General features: G+C 43.4%; 1 protein-coding gene across 1 annotated transcript in view; it reads right to left on the bottom strand.

Moving 5' to 3' along the window:
- MBD2 (methyl-CpG binding domain protein 2) overlaps nucleotides 1-23,767 on the bottom strand; it is a 67,772-nt gene extending 44,005 nt beyond the window's left edge. Inside the window, exons 1-2 of the mRNA XM_052660300.1 lie at nucleotides 23,217-23,767; nucleotides 6,694-6,853 (exon numbers count right to left, since the gene is read on the bottom strand). Coding sequence (XP_052516260.1) covers nucleotides 6,694-6,853; nucleotides 23,217-23,767 — 711 coding nt within the window. The remainder of the gene's footprint in view (nucleotides 1-6,693; nucleotides 6,854-23,216) is intronic.
- Nucleotides 23,768-24,334: the final 567 nt, after the last annotated feature.

The raw sequence follows: 24,334 nt of genomic DNA on the forward strand, positions 1-24,334 counted from the left end.
GGATTTTCCAGGCGAGAGGACTGGAGCGGGGAGCCGCTGCCTTCTCCGCCACGCATGCCTAGACCATCGTTAGCCCTCACTGCACCGCTGTAGCAGCTACTCGCTCCTCACTTCTGCTTCTGCCCATTTCTTCCAACTGCACAAAACCCTGTACTTAAGAGTGGCCCACCCTTAAGTGAGATGTCAGTGATCCCCTGCAAGCACTTCAAGGCCTAGAAATGCTGGATTCATCATCTGTGATCTACTCCCTCCCCTTTCCACCCTCAACGGGTCCAACAGAGAGACCAGAAGCCACTCTGTTCCACGAGGCTTAATAAATACTGAAAACAGGACCAGCATCTTTGGAAAACATTTCAGCTACCTTCCTATTGGCCAGGAGTGTTTTATGGAAGGAATGGGATCTCTGTTTTCAGTTTAGATGGAAAGATACTAGGAAAGTGGAAGCCAACAAGTAGATCTTACCACCATACCAGGAGCTAGTAATCAGACTGATCCTACCACAGGGCCCTTTAGTTGACAACGGGGTCCATAGTTCTGAAATAAATCACCCCACTAAGGTGCTACTTTAATAAGTGAAAAAATTCCTCATCAGTTAAACAAAGGTCTAATGTGAGCTACAGCAAGTGAGCTGATCCTTAACATTTTTTGCCAAAGCCTTGCTCCTTCTCCTGCTGTAAAACAGTAGTTAACTTTTTCAATTACATTCTCCTTTGAGAAACTGGTGAAGATTACTTTCTCCTTAGGAAAAAACCATAGAAAATATTATACACATTTCAAAGGTTCCTGGAGAGCATCCTGAAATGTGGACTCTCAGGTTAGACATCTTCCCTGACTCTACCAGTTCCAAGCTGGCCTCGTTCATCTTTTAAAGGAAAAACAACAACAGTGATAATGTTCCGTGATCGTGCCTTCTTTTCCAAACACTGTCCTCTTTCCTCCGTCTCTCATTCAAACTTCACAAGAGCAGTCTAACCATTTTATGAGGACAGAGGCAGAAATGCACGTATGCGTACATGCTCAGTAAGTGCACAGAAGCTCTGAAAGGGTATACAAACAAAACTGGCAGACGATAATTCCTCTAGGGAAGAGGCTGAGCCTGAGAGACTCAAAGAGGAGAGAGATGCGTCTCACAGAATATCCTTTCCACCATGTGTGCAGGTCGTAATCAAGTAAGATTAAGTAAAAAATTTTTAAACTTTTACAACGGCAGGCTACAGCTTTGCTCATAATTTCTGGTTTCCCAGAAAGTTTCTGGCATTCTAAATATGACTCCTGGTCCTTCTAACCCTCTGATGCTGGTTATATCCAAGTTACCAGGTAACTTATTTGAAAATCCAGTGAACACTACAAAGTCTTTATCCTCCTCCATCTTGCCAGGGCACCCAACCAAAAAACCTCTCCTAGGCTGTTACAACACCACATTCTCTTCACTCTCCTACTACCTTGCTGGAGGTTCCTTCTGCCTCTCCACATAACTAATTTTTTATTCACTGCCTACAATGTGACAAGATACTTCTCTATCTGCCCCTACACTGGGCAATGTCAATGTTTAGCAAACCACTATGACAGGAGTTCTCATAGCGTGACCCGGGAATCCCTGGAAGTCCATGAGATCTTTCAGAGTCCAAGAGATAAGAGTAGTTTAACTCAGTCTTCTTTATCTACCCTCTCCCCAAACTTGCTCTTCCTGCCCTATTCCCCCTTGACCACTGTCCCAAGGGACTCACCCCAGAACTGGAGCAGGTATCAGGAGTTCCCACGCTCTATACTCATCAGAGACTTATCTACTGACTTGTCTTGATTGAGTCTCACCTTTTTATACCTCCTGGCTACAGCGTTAGTCCAGGCCCTTATTGCTTCTCCGGACTAAACTGCTCTAACTGCTCTCCCTGCCTCCAGACCCCACTTTTGCCAGATGGTACCCATTCTACATCCAACACCCAATCTGATTCCCACCACTACCACCAACTCACTGAAGTTTCCCAATGCGCAACACTATTGCCCCCAAGAAATATTAGCTCTCTTCAAGAATCTGTTATTATTATTTTGTTGAAGATAATTAGAGCAAATCACCTGCTGGATGATTTGATGGAGCACTTAGGACAGGGCTAATATCCCTTCTCCTGGGGATATTCCTGACCCAGGGATTGAACCTGCGTCTCCTCCTTGGCAGGCAAATTCTTTACCCACTGAGTGATCAGGGAAACCCAGTATACTACCATAAACCAAGGTAATTCATGAGAAGAAATAATGGCAGACTTATACAATTAATTCCTTCAAGGGACCATAATGCTCTTTATTTCCAAATACATCCAATTTGTGTGACTAGGGAAATATGATGAAAGAACTGAGTCTTTCCAAGGTATTAGCAGCACTGACAAGTCAGGCTGAAATATAATGTGTTCCATACCAGATGCATATTGTGAGCAAGCTGTAAAATATAAGTCACATTAATGTTAGAGAACTTGAATTTTACTAGTTTTGTGGATTTAATTCATAAATGTTTCAGTGTTGTTGAGAGCTAGAAACACAGGAATTCAGTTTAATATTTACACATCTGAAACATTAAAATAAATTTCTAGCAAGAAAACTAAGCTACTGAAGTTCTTTAAATATATCACGCACTGAGGATCACCATACTCTTTTCTATCCAATCTTAAGACTGTTCTCTAAGTATGTTAAGAAATTAACTTCCTTCTTAAAAGGTTAAGGATCGTTATCTCTTAAAACCTTGAAACATCTCCTCTTTGGAAAAATAAAGCCTGCATAAACACCTAAACAGTACTTAGATTTTAAAGCAAAAGTCATTTTTAAGAGGCACACTCTAGAACCGTGCAGTCCAATATGGTAGCCACTAGGCACATGTGGCTATTTAAACTTAATTAAATAAAACTACAAGTTCAGTTAGTCAACCACACTAGGCACTCTTCAAGTACTCAGCAGCCACGTGTGGCTGGTGGCTGGAACATCTGTGATGAAACATCTTCACAAGAACTGCTACTGGCAGTGCTGCCCTCCTACGACTCCTCCCTGTGAGTGAGCTCCGAGGAAGCCACTCACGACTTCAAAAAATCAGCTCGAGCCTGACGACTTCCAAATCACTCTCTAGTCTTTTTCCATTAGCCAAAGGGAATAACTTCAGTAACAAACTGGCTATTTTAATTTGACTTTGTCTACTAAAGAGATGGATGTCGGGGCTAGAAATAATTATGAGAGTGGCAAGAAAATCAGTAAGGTACAATGCAATCTAGAATGGAACAGATTTCCAGGGTGAGTTTGAGACTGGATTTGAGACAAACAGGAAGAGGTACTGCAGAAGCCTTAGTAAATGTCAACTGAGAGACGACCTCCACTCTTCTGCACCCACCAATCCTAAAAGGGTTAAAGGCCATTTTTAAAGTTATTCAAAAGGTATCTTTCCAAACATACTTGAAGTTATTCACTCAGTAAATTCCCCTCTGATACAAAAGATATACTAAAATCAATATACCAGTCAATATAATCTATAATTTATACTGTTTATAACTGTATTGCTTATAATTCAAAGTTTTTCTTGTTCTTCACATTTCTAATTTTTTCAAGATAACAGTCTTTAAAAAAAAATCCCATTCCCAAGTATGTAGCTGAAATAAAAGCACTAATTTGAAAAATACATGCACCCAAATGGTCATAGCAGCATTATTTACAGTAAGCAAGACACAGGAGCAACCTAAAGTATCTATCAACAGATAAATGGAGAAAGAAGATCTGATATATAAATGTACACACAGATAGACACACACCATACACACCACACACACCTCAGAATACTACTCAGCCATTAAAAAAAAAATCAAAAAAAAAAAAAAAGAATGAAATTTTGGCACTGCAACAATATGGATGTATCTGGAGGGCATTATGCTAAGTGAAAAAAGTGAGACAGAGACAAACAAATACTGTATGTTATCATTTATATGTGGAATCTAAAAAATAAAACTAGTGAATATAAAAAAATATTAATGCAATTAATGAACTTCCGCCAGTTTCACAATCTGACTTCAAAGCCAAACTCTACCTCAGATTCCTGTTTAAATCTCTTTAAATCTGTATATCTCTCAACTTTCTCTATACTGCATTATTACTTTAGAAAGACCTGGTATAGTTATTATTAATTACCCACAAATATGTTTTCTGCTTTATAGAGATAATGTCAGTGTTACCCCAAACAGAAGCTTACTTAGAAAAAAAGGAAAAGCTCCATTTTCTGTCTTAACTAAAATAAAATCAGACGCAAAAATAAGATCAGGGCCCCAAAATTCAGACAGAGCACTTTCAGAAAACGGTAACAAAAAGCATTTCCAAAATACATACAGTGCATTCATTTATTTAATCAACATTCACAGCCACTATAAACTTCTGGAATGATGTGAAAAATAAATAAACATTCAGCAAACATTAAGTACCTACCGTGTGCCAGGCTTTGGATTCTATATATATACACCAAAACAAAGCAAAACGAGAGACATGGGCCTTGCCCTCGCGGAGCTCACAGTCTAGCTGCAGCAGACCGACAGCCGCAGACCTCGTGGCCAAGCAGCAGGGAGGCCTACGGGAGGAGGGCCTGGCTCCAGGTGGAGGGTGCAGGGCAGGCTTCACAGAGATGGAGACAATGGAGCTGGGCCGTGGATGAGGAGCAGGTCACCAGATGGAGGGGAAGGGGGGAAGCACATTCCAAGCAGAGGCAGCAGCAATGAGCAAGCAGAGCCTTGAGAGCGCATGCCACGGTGCAGGACGACGAGCGGTCCAGCGCAGCTAGAGCAGAAAGGTGCACACAAACTGGAGAGATGGATTAGTTCAGGTTGTAGGGAACTGTGACCAGCAGGAGGTGCATCTCCACATCACACTGAGCATAGCTGAACTGCGATTCTGCTAACAACGGGGTGCTTTGGAAGCATTCCGTTCATTTTCATAAACATTTCAGCCCCTTCAAAAGATGTCCAGGACTGTTTAGAGCTTTAAAAAGGCAGTTTCAGAAAAATATATCTTAATTTTCCTCTTACATTTAAAAAGCAAAATAAACCCAGAATCCAGATTTTCTTAAGCTGAAATCACACAGGTTCACCCCTAGTTACGCTAGTGGCCTAGTTACTAGTGACCCTAGGTGCACTCAAGGTCCTAACTTGAGCACTCCCTACTCCTACCACTATATCCCAGCGCCCTGAACAGCTTCAGAATCATCGACACCATAGTTAGGGAGGCAACTTGGAGGCAATTCCAAGCATCCCTTTCCAGCTCTGCCTCTCTAAACCAGGAACCTGCCAACACCACTTTGGAAACTGGGCCAGGTAACTAACACAATACGTGAGGACAAGTGCATTCTCACCTCCACACGATGCTTTTGGAAATCAAGCTATTGTTTAAAAAAAACAAAAAACTATTAAGCTAAACTCTGAAAAAAAGAGGGATATGAAGCAGAGACCCCATATTCTCCAGAAAAAGCAAAAGGAGAGGAGGAAAGGAGGCTCGGTCAGAGAGTTTCCCATCCGGGCCCCCAGGTGACAGCATTCACCGAGGCAGCTTGGTGCTTAGGAAGCTATAATGGGAAAAGGAAAAGAACACACTAGGTGACTTCACGGAAACTCCTATTTACTGCTCACAACAACGCTCCGGGAAAGATTTTATGATCGTAAGTTTACAGATGGGAAACCTGAGGCCATCAGAGGTTAATCAAGGTGCCAGTGACTGTGTGAGCTAGGAAGAGGCCGAGCCAGAACATGAACGCATGACTGCCTGGACCCACGGCCCCGCTCTCCGACACACGGGCTCCCGGGTCCTCAAGCGAACACAGCGCTCCCAGGGGGCACGCAGGCCTACGCCAGTCACATCCCTAGAAAGAAAAGTGCTTCCTTTTCCCTCCACCGCTTTCACGGTCAGTGTGAGACAATCGTGTGGTAACACACGTAACACGTGTTTCTCTGAAATTTAGAGGAAAAAAAACTGGGTGGGGGGGAAGGTTTATAAGATTAGTTGTTTGGGGGACAGGGGGAGGTGGGCGCTTTCTTTGTAAAGGTATTGGGGGCTTTAATACAATTAAATAAGCATAATTCAAATGCTACTCATGTAAATTCTTATATGATATATCATCAACTAAGCAACTCACTAAGGGTAAGAGCTAATGGAAAAATCTCCAATCACAGTATTAGAACGTGAATGTTATTCTTAAAGGAATATTATTCAATACCATCGAAAAGTCAAAATAAAAACTGTTCTTTCTCAAATCCTAATCCTGAAAATTAACAGAGACGTATATATAAACTATGTGGTAAGGGTACTTGCACCACAATAAAATTTTGCCTCTTTATGGGCAACACGAACTATTTTAAGGGGGGAGGTGGGGTGGGGAAAGGAGACCATTAACATCGACAGAGAATTTTTTGTCAACAGTCCCAATGGGCCCAGACTGTGATATACGTTGGCCTAGGGAGATACTGAAATGTTGTTTTCAACATTGTTACTTAGGCTCTCTCTCTTTGTAAGCCAACTACCAGAAAATTAATCAGATTTATTAAGTCAAAAGGCTTTGCAGGGGGGAGAAGGAAGGGGAAAAAAAAAAACCAAACTGGGGCATTCAGACAACCAAAACTCCAGTGACACAGAACAACGCAAGAGACTTAGGGGAGAGCTTCTGAAACAGCACTCATCTGATCAACCCACCTTATTCTGATTAAGAGGATCATTCCGCAGTCTCTGTTTGTTCTTCTGTAATTTACTAGGCATCATCTTTCCAGTTCTGAAGTCAAAACTGCTGAGGTCAACAGTATTTCCCAGATACCTTGCCAACTGAGGTTTGCTTCTGAACTTCTTACCACTCGGACTAGAAGAAAGATAACATTAATTGTACAAAAGGCAACAATATATACCCCAGATCGCTACCTAAACCTTTTCTTCATGCCTGCCTTTCTGCTCCCAATTAGTATCACATCATGGCTTTACATGTTTATTTTTTTCCAAAGAAATATTAAAAGTTTAAAAGGAATGTCTTAACTTCCTGAAGAAAGAGATAGTGGGTCTGCCACCTACCATACCACCCCTAGACACACTGCTGGAACACACAGCAGATGTGAATACAGGTTATCCCGCTGGCCACTCGCCCAGCACCCACTGACAGAACGCCAACCCAAAGAGCCCGCATAGCACCGCTGCAAATGGCTTCTATTTTACCCATTTTCCAGACTGATTTTTGAAATGCTTTTTTCCCTGTATTACACGTACACAATGCCAACAGTAACTAGAAAGAACTTCAAAACAAACTGTTCTGATGTCAACAATTCTTGTTAAAAGCACACTTAGGGACTTCCCTGGTGGTCCAGCGGTTAAGACTCCATGCTTCCACTGCACGGGGCCCGGGTTCCATCCTTGGTAGAGGATCCAAGATCCCACAAGCCATGGAGCACAGCCAAACACACATACACCACACACACAGCCAAACACACACACACCACACACAGCACACACACAGCACCAAACACACACACAGCACACACACAGCCAAACACACACACACCACACACAGCACACACACACACACAGCCAAACACACACACCCCACACACACACCACACACACACAGCCAAACACACACACACCACACACACACACACACACACACACCACATACACACCACACACACACAGCCAAACACACACACCCCTGTAATCCATATAACCTTCGGGCTACCGATCTAAACTCAAAACAAAACAGGAAAAAAAACTGAATTCTGACAATAATAAATGCTCCCTAATGTTACTAAAAGGAGAAAAACTAAGGTAAACATTTGCTAATGTTTTTGTATGACGCTGACATGACTTTTGTTAGCCTAACTCTTATCTGAGAGAAGTGTATCAAGAATAACTTACTTTTTGTAAGAAAAAATGTCAAAGCTGGATTATTACAAAAGTGCCAGAATTATACAGAGGCCTAACTAAACTAGTCTTTCCTAAAACAAAAACAAAAAAATTTCCCATGTGGCACTGAACTGTAAGAAAAAACTGAGAGGAAGAACGCCCCAAAGTCTTATCTAATAAATTGTCTGAACCAAAATGTGCTAGCATAAACTTCAGTGAGCTATGGCACCAGACAAGAATTGTGAGAATTCTAGAAAACCTTTTAAAAAGGCCAGCATGTCATATTGAGAACTTAACCTTGCTCCAACTGACCACAATAAAAGAAAAATAATTCAACCCAGAGACAAAAGAGAAAAGGCTGGAAAACCAAGCAATTTACATTTCTCTGGAATAGCAAAAACTTCTCTCGGGGTCAAGTCGGAAGCAACACACCCCAGTCTGCCACAGACTCCACCAGCCACCACAGACCTCAAGACAGCTGAAGATCGTATCAACATTCTTTTTCCACGATCACATGACGTGGCTATTCCTGTAACACAATTCAAGGTATAGAATTCAGCCCACAGATGAAGATAACAACCAGTTAAGACCAGTATGTAACAGAATAGAAGGAAGCAAGGAGCAACCAGAACACAGCAGAGGAGAGAATACACAGTTATGTCTAAACGAACTTCAACTCCCATTCTGGGCCAGATCTCCAGACATGGTCAGGATCACGGAATGAAACAGCACACGACCCTCAGTACTGTATGAATGTGAATCACCTCTGGCCGCTGCACACTTTATCCCCCAGCCTGATCCTCTGGGGCATCATCTGTCGCAGCATCACTGTCTACCCAGCAACTCATCTTCCGGCTAGAAGACCACAAACGGTGTGCAGGGCGCCATCCCTCAGCCCAGACGGCCAGTACCAAGTTCTAAATGTTCAGAGACTCTTCAATACTGGCACAACAGCTTGGCCTTCTTAGTAAAACATCAAAAACCTTCCAACTGTTCAAGTACTTTTTCCTGACTTTTTCCTACCAGATGTCAAGACACCCCACATTCTAAACTCAATGTCACCAAAAATACGCCATGTACCTTTGACTTCCAGCTATGTCTTCCAAGAGGAAGGGTGAACATAAGCAATATTCTGCTTATCATAAACCTATTAAATCCTCCAAGCCCAGGTAGAATGTCACTGCAACCATGAAGTTATCTGTGATTCTGCAAGCCCGGTTAGAAATAATTCTACTATCCCTCAATTCTACTTTATTACAATCTACACATTTCCTTGATTAGTCAAACAACCCAAAATTACCATGTCCCTTATTAAAACTCTCAAACAAAACTTATATAGGCTAGTATTAAAGTAACTTCTGAGAGCAAAAATGGTAAAACAGGAGAGGGAAAAAGCTGGCTTGAAACACAACGTTTAAAACACCAAAATAAATGGTATCAGTCCCATCACTTCATAGCAAACAGAAGGGGAAAGAGTGGAAGCAGTGACATTTTATTCCCTTGGGCTAAAAAAAAAAAATCAATGCATACAATGACTGCAGCCATGAAATTAAAAGATGCGAGCTCGTTGGAAGGAAAGCTATGACAAACCTAGACAGCATATTAAAAAGCAGAGACATCACTTTGCCAACAAAGGTCCATGTGGTCAAAGCCATGATTTTTCCAGTAGTCATGTACAGATGTGACAGTTAGACCATAAAAAAGGCTGAGTGCCAAAGAACTCATGCTTTCGAACTGTGGTGCTGGAGGAGACTCTGCAGAGTCTCTTTGGACAGGAAGGAGATCAAACCAGTCAATCCTACAGGAAATCAACCCCGAATAGTCACTGGAAGGACTGATGCTGAAGCCAAAGCTCCAAAGGGCCACCTGATGTGAAAAGCAGACTCATTGGAAAAGACCCTGCTGCTGGGAGAGACTGAAGGCAAAAGGAGAAAGGGGCGGCAGAGGACGACACAGTTGGACAGAATCACCGACTCCACTGATATGAATCTGAGCAGACTCAGGGAAAGAGCAGAGGACACAGCCTGGCGTGCGGCAGTCCATGAGGCTGCAGAGAGCTGGACACGACTCAGAGACTGAACAACATCAGCTGAATAGTTAAGAACACGGTTTTCATTCGCAGACACAATGGAACAGAAAAGTCTATGCTTATTTAAAACATTAATATATTGCCTGGAATTTAAAATACTGAACTGGAAAATTTTCTCATCGTTAATTTGACACTACGTAACAAAGGAAATACTACAAAAAAAAAAAAAATTCCTAGTGAAAAACTGGTAGAGTAGCCTGTTATTGTGTCAGTTTTATATAATTACAATTAATTTAAATTAAGTTGTAATAGCCATACAGTTGTATAATCAGATACTCCAGCTACTGGTAAACGAGATTCTGCTAAACAACTTGATGTACAGATATAAGCACGTGCACTGCACAGCTGTAAGCACTGGTCTCACACACCGCTGCCTTCAGAATACTGTACAAGCTGTTTTCCTCTCCGTAACTGCCAGAGCTTGTGCTCGGGACTTTAAGGAGAGTCACCCTGGCTGCCCCAGCGGATTTCAAGACCAGGGACCTTCCTCTGCAGGAGGCGAAGGCAAGCCTAGTAGAAAGGCAAGGCCCATGGGAGCTTAAGGTGAAACAGAAATCCTGTTGGCCAGGTACGGACCATCTTCACAGCACCAAAACGACTCTGCAAGTGGCCGAGGAAGTCAGGGCTAGAGAAACAAAACGACTGTGGGCCACGGGAGTGGCTAAGTCATCATCTGCCTGCTCTGCAAGGTGGCTGCTGTCAGCTAACAGGCAGACACCCCACGACTAAACGTGACGAAGCTTTTATTCTAAAAGCGTCAAACTGCAACTCAGGGGAATTCCTTTTTTTTTTAAACTCTAGTAGACTAGTGAAGGATATTAGTCATTTTCAGTTTTCTCTGCCCAAAGCGATTACTTCTAGTCCCAGTAACGAAATACTAGTATTTCACTTTCAACCACAAAAAAATTCCCTACCAACTGCCCCCTTGATCTGCCCTTCCTGAGCCGACCTGTGATCTCACCTTTACTTGTCCTCCCCACTAAATACCCTGAAGAAAAGTAATTATTAATGAAAATTAAAGGCATGAATTACATTTTTCCAGTTCATATAATACTAACATTCCATCACTTGAATTATGTCTTTGCTTGCTTTCATTTTGATTAAGCTGTTTAAAGCAACTTTTTTTTTAAACTTTTTCTTTTTTTTCACTGAAGTACACTTAATTTAAAGGACTTCTTAAACCTAACTCTACCTGAGAGGTTTCCAACTATAGATTATCAAAAAGACAGAAATTTTATTTGGCATCTGACTTTCAAATCTAGAAAAACTTAACTGGGATCTCAGAAAGACTTAAATAATGGCCACCTTGACTTAACAGTATTCCCAGACTGCCCCAGTGGCATGGTGGGTAAGAATCCGCCTGCCAATGCGGGGGGCACGGGTTCGATCCTGGTTCGGGAGGATTCCACATGCGGTGGAGGAACTAATCCTGTGCACTTCAACTCCTGAGCCTGCGCTCCTGGGCCTGGGAGCTGCGACTAGGGCCCATGCATCTCAAGCCTGCACTCTGCAACGGAGCAGCTGCCAACGTTGCAAGCAGGGAAAGCCTATAGGCAACCACGAAGACCCAGCACAACCAAACTTAAATAATTTTTAAAAAAGAATACATTTATTAAAAAAAAAAAAAAGCTCAGTAGTATTCCCATGTCAGTCTATCAGCTCGTCCGCATCACCTTAGACCCTTAGACGGCTGCCAGTCTATGATTTGAGGATTAATTCTCCTGAAGACCCACTGTGGGCACGTGAAGCTGCGCTCTGAAAATGAGTGGCAGAGCAGAACACGTGTTTTCACATTACTCTGGTAACATGGATAATCGTGATGCTTCAGTCAAACCACTGTGAGAATCCCAGAGGTCTGAGCAAACACAGGTATCTCTTCAAACCAGTCCACACCAGGATGACCTGTGGGGGCGGCGGTAACCAGAGCCGAGGAAGACGGACTGGCCTGAGACAGCAAGGGACGCTGGGGACGGCCACGCGGTTAGGTCGGGGCTCAAGAGCAAGATCCAAGGCTCGCCGCTCTCCAGTAACTTCAGGAAGGGCTTTGCAGGGGATAATAAGAATCCTATAAGCTACAGCAATGGAAAAGGCTGAGAATAAAAAAATTATCAACTTTCTATTTTTTTAAATCTCTTTAAGTGTTCAAGTTTACTTGTTACTTACAAAAGTGTAAGCATTGAAAGAAAGATTTCTCTAACTTGAAACAACAATCGTCTCCAGAAGTCAAATTTTAGCTAAGACTAAAACTCTGAAATTAAAATGATCTTTTTGTACCTCGGCACAATCAGAAAACTGCCAAACCAATTAATTTGAAAATATATATACCATTTTTTCCCCCCAAAACCACACCACACACACCCACAGGAAAATCTATCTAAAGTCAGCTCCCAGTCCCCCTCGACTCCTTTCCTCCCAAACTTTAGGGGTAGGCCTTTCCTAAAATGAACCATCCTCAGCCGCACTCTACAGTTTGTCCCAGGGAGAAGTTCTCTACTTAGCATCTTACTTATTATCCCCTATCTCTGATCAGTCTCTAAATCTAGTTCCCTTGTAATCACCTTTGAATCCATCCTTCCTCTTCCATTTCCTCTGCTGCTGCTCCTACTGCCAAGTCGCGTCAGTCGTGTCCGACTCTGTGCGACCCCACAGACGGCAGCCCACCAGGCTCCGCCGTCCCTGGGGTTCTCCAGGCAAGGACGCTGGAGTGGGCTGCCATTGCCTTCTCCATTTCCACTGCCACTGCCTAACCAAGTCTTCATCACCTCAAGTCTCAACCACTACAACAGGCTGACTTTCTACTCACTAGTCTCTTTGCCTCCTAAATCTTCCAGACTGCTCTTCCTCAAATACCACTATCACCCCAGGTCCAGTTTAAAAGCCTTCAATGGACTTCAACCCAATAGCAACAGGGAGCCAAACATCTCAGCGCTGCATTTGAGATTCTTTTTCATTTAATCCTCTCCTAACCTTTCAACCCTACTTTGCACTTCTCTTACCCAGTGACTTTTGCCCCTGCCACACTGGTTTATTCAAGTCTATTCTGAATCAACAGGCTGAATGATCTCGCTCTTCAGTTCAGTCGCTCAGTCGTGTCGGACTCTTTGCGACCCCATGAATAGCAGCACGCCAGGCCTCCCTGTCCATCACCGACTCCTGGAGTTCACTCAGACTCAGGTCCATCGAGTCCGTGATGCCATCCAGCCATCTCATCCTCGGTCGTCCCCTTCTCCTCCTGCCCCCAATCCCTCCCAGCATCAGAGTCTTTTCCAATGAGTCAACTCTTCGCATGAGGTGGCCAAAGTACTGGAGTTTCAGCTTTAAGATCATTCCTTCCAGAGAACATCCAGGGCTGATCTCCTTCAGAATGGACTGGTTGGATCTCCTTGCAGTCCAAGGGACTCTCAAGAGTCTTCTCCAACCACAGTTCAAAAGCATCAATTCTTCGGCGCTCCAACTCTCTACAAACCATGTCTTTCGCTTGGTCCAGCATTCATGTCTCCACCCCGAATTCCCAAGAGTCCAGAAACACCAATCCACCTCACTGTCGTTTAGTGGCTGAATGGTGTCAGACTCTTCTGCAACCCCATGGACTGCAGTCCGCCAGGCTCCTCTGCCAATGGGCCTAGGCAAGAATATTGGAGGGGGTTTCCATGTCCTTCTCCAGGGGATCTTCCCAACCCAGGGACTGAACTCTGTCTCATGCACTGGCAGGTGGATTCTTTACCACTGAGCCACCAGGGAAGCCCAATCCATCCTATGCCTCTTTCATAACCCCTTAATAGAACAAAGTATTAACAACAGGAATCACATAAGTAATCATGAATTGCCTGCTGGCATCTCTTGGATTCTAGTTTGAAATACTGAGCTCTGTATAGCTGTAATACTTCTACAAGTTTAAATTCTATCTTCACAAATAGCATATTGCTGCTGCTGCTGCTGCTGCTGCTAAGTTGCTTCAGTTGTGTCTGACTCTGTGCGACCCTACAGACGGCAGCCCACCAGGCTCCCCTGTCCCTGGGATTCTCCAGGCAAGAACACTGGAATGGGTTGCCATTTCCTTCTCCAATGCATGAAAATGAAAAGTGAAAGTGAAGTCGCTCAGTCATGTCTGACTCATAGCGACCCCATGGACTGTAGCCTACCAGGCTCCTCTGTCCACGGGATTTTCCAGGCAAGAGTACTGGAGTGGGGTGCCATTGCCTTTCTGAATAGCATACTGAAGTGTAGTTATTTAAGAAATGAAATGACAGAATGTCAAATATGCTTCAAAACAATGAAGGCTGAGTCAGAGGTAGTAGATTTGAGTATGAATGAAACAAGGGTGACAACTGTTAACTGGACACTTGGTAGTTTTTTATTTAATTCTATTTCATGTATGTTGGAAATGTTCTATAATAACAATTGTAAAATATAAACCTTGAAGAATACAGGCTGAGTAATTCTCCCTAAAAATCAAAAAGCAAGTTTTTTAAAAATATGAAAAGCCTAGGCAAGTAAATTTAAGCATGAAATAATTTCCCTAACAGTTGGGGTGGGGTTTTGGGTGGAGAATTAAAGTATCAGTAAGGAAAAAATTTATTATATTAACAATCTGGCTACTCAATAGATGTGACAACATTCCACGTTTTCCTTCAACTTAAGTAATTAAGGAATTACCACACAATTTTAAATGGTATGAAAGATCTTCAGTAGAATTTGAATTCTGTACCAATCATTCCATAAACCAGTATTTATTTAACAAGAATTATATGCAAAGAGTATATGACTGGTAGTAAATTCTATTATCTCTGTATCATGGTTAAAAAGTCAGGGTGGGCCACTAAAAAATTAAAAAATGAATGAATGAATGTAGAATTCTCCCAAAATCTCATCCCACTGCCATGAGCACTCGCTTTCTGAAAAAGGGAAAACACTGGTTATTTTGTTTGAACTGGGGACTGAACACTACTATGGAAATATTGGAAATTAAACACATCTAGAAATCATTTCAAAATATAATGGGAAAGGTGGGGAAAGGGATGAAACAAGATTGGCCAGGAGTCGGTAACTGTTAAAACTGGTAGACAAGCACATGAGGGACTCATTATACTTTTTTATCTACTCTTGTTTTCACATGTTTGAACTTTCCCATAATAAAAAAAAAAATACATGTAGGTAGATAAGAACACCCAAAAAACAAACTATTCTTTTAAAAAGAAGCTAAGGGTCCCTGGGAAAGGCTGTGTAAAAGAAATGCACACACCAATGTATATGTGTTAAAAAGAATTTTAAGTTCATTTATTCCCTGGTGGCTCAGATGGTAAAGAATCTGCATGCCAAGTGGGAAACCTGGATTTGATCCCTGGGTTGAGAAGACCCTGGAGGAGGGCATGGCAACCCACTCCAGTATTCTTGCCTGGAGAATTCAGAAGACAGAGAAGCCTGGCGGGCTATACAGTCCACGGGCTAAAAACAGTCGGACACAACTGAGCAACTAACACTAACTATCCTTGCTTTAATCTATGGATTCCTCCAAAATGAAAGGAACTATAAAAGAACATAAATACGTGTGTGGGGGTGTGTATACGTGTGTGCACAGACAAACATATCCAGGAAGCAGGATGAAAGTCAAAACATTATATCAAAATAGCAACAGTGATTCTCTTTAGAACTATATAAACACAGTCATTTCTCTTTATATACTCTTCAATATCTTCTCAATCTTCCACACTGAACATGGGTTATTTTTATGATCGGGGGAAATATGGAATATTTTTTTTAAACTCTTATGAACATGTATAACCTAACCTCTACCCTATTCACATTTCAAAATACAATAAAATATTGGGAATCTTCACATAATTACTTCTATTTATGTTGGGTAATTAAGTGAAGAGAAAGGAACTAATGTTTTACTGATCTGACCACTTACTATATATGCCGGATGCCTTACACGTATTTTCATTTAATCTCAAAAAATTCCATGAAGCAGAATTCTTGTCCCTGATTTATAGATGAGGAATTGGAAGCTTACAGAAGTTTAAAAATCTGTCCACGTTAAAACAGTAAAGCAAGACTCAAGTCCCAGTCTTCTGATTCAGAGTCCCTACTTTTCTATTAAGCCAGTCCTAGGCAAGTGAGTTTATAGACAGACTTACTTCAAACACAGTATTTAAGTAAGGACAGAAGTAAAAAGAAAGCATTTAGAAACTGCTATGGTAATCTGACATAGTAAATTTACAGTCTGTAGTATCTAAGAGTAAAAAGTTGCAACATGTATTTCACATGTCCACTTTTGTATTATATTGCCCATTTCCCCCAGGGGCCTCCAGAAAAGATCTTTCTTTTTTTTAAGAGATACATACATCACTGCATACATGTTAAAAATAATTCTAAAGACATTCATCTTCGCTTTAATCTATGGATCCTTCCAGTATAAAAAGAAAAGGAAAAGAATTCCAAGATACATTATTCAAAAATCATCAAGAGGATGATGCTTTTCTTTCTAACATTTGTAAATCACTAACAATTGTTCCTGACAAATGATAAGTATTTGATTTTAGGATCTAATTTTAAATTATATTTACTATCATTTGCATTTACTTACTGCTTATATATAGTTCAGTTTGCAAACAAATGAGTTTGAATTTATAGTGAGATAAAGCAAAATCAAAAGATACACATATATTATTCAAATTTCACCCTATTTCATAGTTCTATTCTCCTTCCTTGAGAAGTTTCAGTTTTTACGAAGTAAATTAAGTTAAACTTCATTTTCAATTTCTAGTTATTCCTTAGTGGCAATGGCAAACACCAACAAAAGACCAAGAGACAAGAGCTGCAAGGAGAATTTCTATCAACTCAAACAGTAAGTGCATGAAAAAAGAGCCGATGATTTATTTCTAATTCATCCTGCAGGTCTGAGAAACCTCAAACACAAGCTAAAGTTTATCAATCTTTATTAGTCCCACTATAAAGTGTAAAAAACAAAACAAAAAAGTCACCACCAGCTTTGCAAATCGCCTGCTTGTTTCGCCAATTAAATTATGAAAAAAATAGTGACTAAATCTCCCAAGTGAAATTTTAAAAGCAATCTGAAAAAAGATCATATACCAATTTCTGTTAGAGATTATTTTTAGAATGTATGTGTATCAGTTCCTTTTCAGCTAAGTATTTCCTCCATTACAGGTATTATGAGCCTCCTGGCAGGTGAGACTTTGCATGTCAGACTCTAAAAATCAGATGCAGGACAGATGGTAAGGTTGCAACCTAACAAAAATCCCTCTAGCGCATCACAAAAAGATGTGACGGTAGCTGAGAAAGAAGTATCCAAGCACAATTTCCACCATGCCTAGGCTTTCTATATTTCTACGTTATTTCTGGATCCAGGCTTCAATCAGAAAAAGCTAACATTAGTTTGATAAGAAGCATTATCAAGAAACTAAAAAGCAAGGCAAACCTTCAATTATGCTATAAGCATTTAATAAATATTGCATATTGTTTCTTTCTCCAGCTAAAGGATTTTTTTTTTTTATCTGTAGTACATTTCAACTGGGTCTCAATTCTGAAAGAAACTAATAAAGCTTTTTGCAGGAACTATATAAAACTATCTCATAAACCACACTGAGCCTGCAAGTTACAATGTGATTTCTTCCAGTTTAAGTGAAAGCTTTTAAAAGGCTTCTTAGGTAATGCACTGCCTATCGGAATATCTGATAAATAAGAGGGGCAATCCTAGGGTGCACAAGAAAAAGAAAAAGAAATATTTCTTAACAAAATGGTCACTTCTATTACCCAGGGAAAAAATGCTTTTTTAAAAAAAAATTGGTCTGTAGTATATTTCAACTGTGTCTCAACTCTGAAAGAAACAAAGCTTTTTGCTTAATTTGTCACAATTTTTCCACTTTTTCCCCCTTCAATATTACATAGAACTTGGAAGATTCTTTTGGTTCAATGGCTTCACTACAAAATAGGACTTAAAATGTACCCCTTATCAACTTCAGGATGCAAGCATAACAGTAAATAAACACATTAGTTTAGTAGTACAGCAAGCTTAACAAAGTAGAGTAAGCATGAGATGTTGCAATACTTGAAAGTGAAAGTGTTAGCTGCTCAGTCCTGCCAGACTCTTCGCAACCCCATGGACTGTAGCCCACGAGGCTCCTATCTATGGCATTCTCCATAGAATTCTCCAAGAATACTGGAGTGGGTTGCCATTCCCCTCTCCAGGGGATCTTCCCAACCCAGGGATTGAACCCACATCTCCTGCATTGCAGGCAGATTCCTTACAGGCTGAGCCACCAGGGAAGCCCAAGCAGCAATGTTTGAGGATACAGCTCGGGGTCTCTCGAGGCAGCAGTGCAGGGTGGTTTGGAGTCATTGGGGGTTGAAGCACCCGAGTCAGGAATTCTAGCCCTGCACCTCCTAGCGGTACAACCTCAAACAGCACTCAGCCTCCCTGGCCTAACTCCCCACCTGTGAAATGCAGATAACCGTACAGCACAGTAACAAAGCAAAGGCCAGGAAATCCTTCAAGCCTTGTTTCACACAGTTTTAAGTGTCATATCAATGGGTAAACACTTATTTGGTATCTGTGTGTTTAGCACTAGGTCTGGGGGGCGGGGAGGAAGACCCGTTCTAGGGAAATGAATAAGACAGTAATACAGGAGACGCCACATTTAACTCCATGGTGATGACCAGAAAGAAAATGTCACAAAAGACAATTTCAGTTCAGTTCAGTCGCTCAGTTGTCTCCGACTCTTTGTGACCCCATGAATTGCAGCACGCCAGGCCTCCCTGTCCATCACCAACTCCCAGAGTTCACTCAGGCTCACGTCCATAGAGTCGGTAACGCCATCCAGCCATCTCATCCTCTGTCGTCCCCTTCTCCTCCTGCCCCCAATCCCTCCCAGCATCAGAGTCTTTTCCAATGAGTCAACTCTTCACATGAGGTGGCCAAAGTACTGGAGTTTCAGCTTCAGCATCATTCCTTCCAAAGAAATCCCAGGGTTGATCTCCTTTAGAACGGACTGGTTGGATCTCCTTGCAGTCCAAGGGACTCTCACGAGTCTTCTCCAACACCACAATTCAAAAGCATCAATTCTTCAGCACTCAGCTTTCTTCACAGTCCAACTCTCACATCCATACATTACAGTTTACTGAACACCAATGAGACTTCAATTAAGAACTGTGACCCTTGGTCCACTGAGCTGATTTTTTCCAAGACTCTTCTACAAAGACTATGTGGAAGAGTCTGTATTTTTAAGACAAAAAAAAAAGGACAGACAGGCCCTATTTGAACTTTGACATCCTCAATGATTCAGAATTCATGGCTTCAAAGAGCATACCAGCCTTTCACAACAAATGAGATATCCCTATACACTTTTTAAAACCTATTTATATGTTCCGTCCATACAACTGGAGTTAATGAACTTGAGTTAATAAGTTAATTTTCCTCTAATTAGTCCTTAAATGTATGCAAAGTTTTAAGAGAGCTATATATTTTAGTGTTCTAGAATTGAGTCCACTATGAGGTACAGGTACAGTCACACTATCCACGTCATAAACGGAGAAACCACAGCCCTGGGGAGTAAGTGACATGCTTGAGGCTGCGTCGGCAACTGCAGAGGTGGGTACCAGGCATCTCCACCCCTGGGCCCTGTTGCCTTCCCTAGAGCCTCCTACCTTCATCATCTCACTCATGACTTAAAGCTCTCAATTATATTGCCTCTGAGTCCTCTTCTTTCCAGATCAAGGTGAAATCTCTTTAGTCTCTCATCACTGATTATTTCAAATGTCCTCTGGTTCTATTTTATCTTTTCAGAGAAGTGATCTGGTGTAAATGCATCATAATTTGATACAAGAGTCAAAAACGGTTACTATTTTGTTTCCAATACCCAACCAGATCATACTTTATGGCGGCAGCTATAGCTGTTTACTCTCTCAGGCCTTTAACCTACTTGTAACCAGTAGTCTAGAACCCAACAAGATATTGATACAGCGCGCACAAAAAGACAACTGATTTTCAAAAAGACATAAGGCAGCTACTAAAAGGTTCCTTTGGCAAGTAAAATGATATTTCAAAAAGTACAAATCTGCAAGTTCACAGAACCAAAAGCTAGAAGTGACAGGAATCAAGTAGACCAGTAAGAAAAGTATCGTTGAAATAATCGGCTCTTATGATGACAATGAACTTTTTCAAGGGACTTTTTCATGTGTTTCCCTTTCAGAAACTCTACCAATAGATCCAACACTTGCTCAAGCCACACCCTTTCAGGAAACAAACTTTCGATGATAATATACAAACTGCCCCAGCACTACCAGTGATCCTGACAGACGACATAACTATATTGCTTAACTGGCAACCAGAGGCACACCTTCCTATTAGAACCTGGCAATCTCAGCAGAGAGGGAAAAAAAAGAAAAATTCTATCAAAATTTGAGGCTTTCTCGAATGAGCTTAATTTAAGTCCGATTAATAAGTGTAAGACACCCCCTCGGCTAACAAGCACAGATTTGTTTAAATTAATCTCCCCAGGGGCAAGCTAAATCAGGAGTTAGCATTATTAGAATCTGTGTGAACTGTGTGCAGGTGTTCATATTACCAACGGAAGAGTTAACGCAACCTGCGTATTAACAGATAATGGCCAGAACTTTGTGAGCTATTGTTAATGAGTAGCATGTATATGGGGATGCTAATATACAAAGCACTGACACTGTGGATTGAAAAATAGTGTGTTCATTGTTTTTTTTTTATTTGCCACGCCACGCAGCATGTAGGATCTTAGCTTCCCGACCAGGGATGGAAGGCAGGCCACCTGCAGTGGAAGGGCAGTGTCTTAACCACTGGACCGGCAAGGAAGCCCTAAGTGTTCACCTTTAATATGAGTAGGTAACTTCCGTCATCCATCATTGAAAGCAGAAGTCAAAGTCAGAGGAAGCACTGTATCACAGGCGTCACATCACACTGTCTGCGTCCTCCTGCCTCGTAACCTCTCAGAAGGAAACCCTGTAGCATAACTAGGCTTTGTAGGCAGACAACCGACGGACAACACTCCCTCCGGCCCTGAACTAAGTGCGTGTGGCACAATCTGTTCGACGTGTGTTTTCATTTGGCACAGACAAAAAACAGCACATCATTCTGCACTGTCTCATACAGAGACTTTTAAATTGATTATACCAGTTTTTCTATCATAATCTATTACTATTAAAAACTTAAAGCCAAAAATTGACGACACACCCATACAAAAAGGTGAGCACATGCCAGAATGAGTGCTACGGCAATGTGCCTTTTTGAAACAACTTTTCCAGCCGCTGCAAGAACTGCAACAAAAAAAGCTCTGCAGGAACCAAGTTAGTTTGAACAAATACATCATCCCAAAACCAAGCAAAGCATATCCCAGGAAAAAGTCAAAAGGGGTGAAATTCAAAGCTGAAGATGCTCTACTGAAAACAGACTAGTCACCCATTCCTCAAGGAGGTCAACCCAGACACGGAATATTCTTGTCAAACATCACTGGCTACAAGACATCAAAACAGACTTCACCTGAAGAAGTGCAGGCATGCTACTTGATTAGAAAGAAAACAAAAGGCGCTGTTAATGAAAGACTCTGCAAAACTGAACAATAGTGAAAAGCACTACATGAAACAAGTGAGCCTGAGAGGAATAACAATTTGCTCCAAAATAACTTAGTATTACCGAAGTATAATTTAATATGTAATGATGGGGAAACACAAAACACAATTATCGCCTTTATATGTTTAAAATAAGCTTTCTAAGCATCACTTAAGATTTCAAGATGAGTGCTCTCAGATTACATGTCAAAATAAACTAATAACAACACTTTCATTTTTACTTGAATAGGTGAAACAATTTTACTAAAATTCCTCATCCATTCATTTGAGCAATCATCAGGAACGTGTTTGTATATTTACATGTCATGCCAGTAGTGATCATACTTGGATGTATGTATACATGTACACGTATGCACATATACATGTATATATTTTTTAACCTCTTAAATCTATTTGAGTATTCTCAATTCATAAACATGGTATTTTGTGTGTGTGTTATAACACACACATACACACACACACGCACACACACTCACACACTTTTTCCCAGGGGTAATGAATCAAACCTACTTGATGTCAGAAAACAGGAAATCCTTCCTAACACACTCTGATGGTTAAATGGCAGATGACAACTACTCCAACACCTTTGCATAGTCCATGAAAATGATTCAATGAACCCACAAACGCTGCTCTCCAAGCCACTGAGTATAACATGTTTATGCTCTCTTCTAGAAATGGGACAGTTTATAAGAAAAGTTAGCAAATTTGTTAAGAAAATTCCACTGGTATCAAGAGCCACAGACCCTGTCCTGAGCTTACTGGGTCATCCAAACTAACGACACGGACAGCATGACGACAGGATTCATCATCAAGCTGAAAACCTTTCATTGTTCAGACCAAGATTTCTCAATCCCGCACTTGTGACATTTTGGGCCAGTTAATTCTTTGCAGTGAGGGCTGCCCTGTGTATTACAGAATGTTTAGCAGCATCCCTGGTCTCTACCCATTACATGTCAGCAGCAGCCCCCTTCCACGATGTGACAACCAAAAACGTCCCCAGACAGTGCCAAATGTCTCCTGGGGGGACACACTCTGGTCGAGGAGCCTGACAACTGACCAGTGTCTGCTTCCAAAGGAGAGTCAATTCTGCAACAACAAGGGCGGTTCCAAGAAAACTACAGGCATCCCCAATGGTGACTTTGGATGACACTTCCCCGGGGATCCCAACAAAGTAACTAAAACCTGGTTTACTGTCATAGATGGCTCCTTTCTTCCACGTGTGCGTGATTAAACACTCTTTGCGATGATGAATCTGGGACGGGCTTGGGACGGTAGCCAACAGTGCCTGGTTTTATAGTTTCGATGAATTGCACCTTCTTTTAACCCTTCGGTGGACCAGTCATCCCTGACAGAATAACCCTGTTTCCCACCCCCGCCGCAAACCATCACTCCCCAGGACCCTACTCCGTGGAGACGCCCTCCGAGGGGCTCGCACCATTAGGACGCTGTGGCTGTCACTGCACTGGGGGGTTGCGGGGGAGTGGTCACCTCTCAGCCAAGGGTCCGGGCCCCTTCGATCATCGGGCGGGCCCGCCCCGGGCCCCTCCGCTGTCTTGCTGACACCCCCCTGCCCAGGTCAGAGCTCGACCCCCCGACCCCGGGCTGACCCCGCCGGCCCCCAAGGCGGTACCTGAAGTAGTAGACATCGCTCTTGCCGGCGCTGAGCCCAGATTTTCGGATCACTTCCTCCTTCTTCCATCCGGGGGGGAGGGCCGGGCAGTCCATCCTCTTCCCGCTCTCCGCGGCCCGGGGTCCCCGGGGCCCCGGCCCCGCGCTCCCCGACGGGAAAGGGACCGGCTCCCGCCGGGGGGCGCCGCCGCCGCCTCCTCCGCCGCCTCCTCCGCCGCCGCCGTCGCCGCCAAGGCCGCCGCCGCCGCTCGGGGGACGGCCGCGGCCCCGGCCCCGGCCCCGGCCCCGTCCCCGGCCACGGCCCCGGCCCCGGCCACGGCCACAGACGCCGCCGCCGCCGCCGCCCCGGCCCGCCGGCTTCCACCGCCCCCGGCCACGGCCGCCGCCCCGCGCGCCCTCCCTGCGCGCGCCGCTCACCGGGGACGGGGCGAGCGCGCAGCCCGGGCCCCCCTGCTCGATGGCGGAGCCGCCGCCAGCGCCGCTGCCGCCCGCCGCGCTCTCCCCCTCCTCCTGCTCCGGGCAGCAGCGGCCTCCCCCCGGGTGCGCGCGCATCCAGCCCCCTCCCCAGCCGGCGCTGCGCTTCTTCCGTAACCGAGCCCTTGGAATCCCGGAGACCCGCCCCGCCCGCGGCGCGGCGCGCGGGGGACGCGCGCAAGCATCATAGAGCGGGCGCGCACAGAGCGGCCCTCCCGCCGGGGGGCGGGGCCTCCGCCACCGCCTCTCAGGTCCTCCGAGCGGCCCGGGCGGCCATCTTGTCCCCGCCTCCTCGAGGACACGCCCCCTCCCGCGGCCCCGCCCACCGCTCCTCCGGCCGCGCCCTTCCGGCCCCCCGCCCCCACGCAGCGCGTGGTCGAGGCCCGGGGCTGCAGGCGGAGAGACGTCAGGGGGCCTGCGGTTCCTTTGTTTCGAGTGGGTTACCCTCGCTCACGGTGCAATCTCACCTACGTCTGCTTCCCAGTTAATGAGCAACAAACAAAGTGTATCTCTTATTTTATATACCACCTCGACTGTTCATTTAATGGACAGGAGATACCTTTTCCTGCCTAGACGTCATAGCTTGCCAGGGAGCTCAGGTTGATGGAGTGAGTTGAAGTGTCCTCATAGCAGAGTATCACTAGC

Source organism: Budorcas taxicolor, chromosome 22 (assembly GCF_023091745.1).
Source record: "Budorcas taxicolor isolate Tak-1 chromosome 22, Takin1.1, whole genome shotgun sequence".
Taxonomy (NCBI): domain Eukaryota; kingdom Metazoa; phylum Chordata; class Mammalia; order Artiodactyla; family Bovidae; genus Budorcas; species Budorcas taxicolor.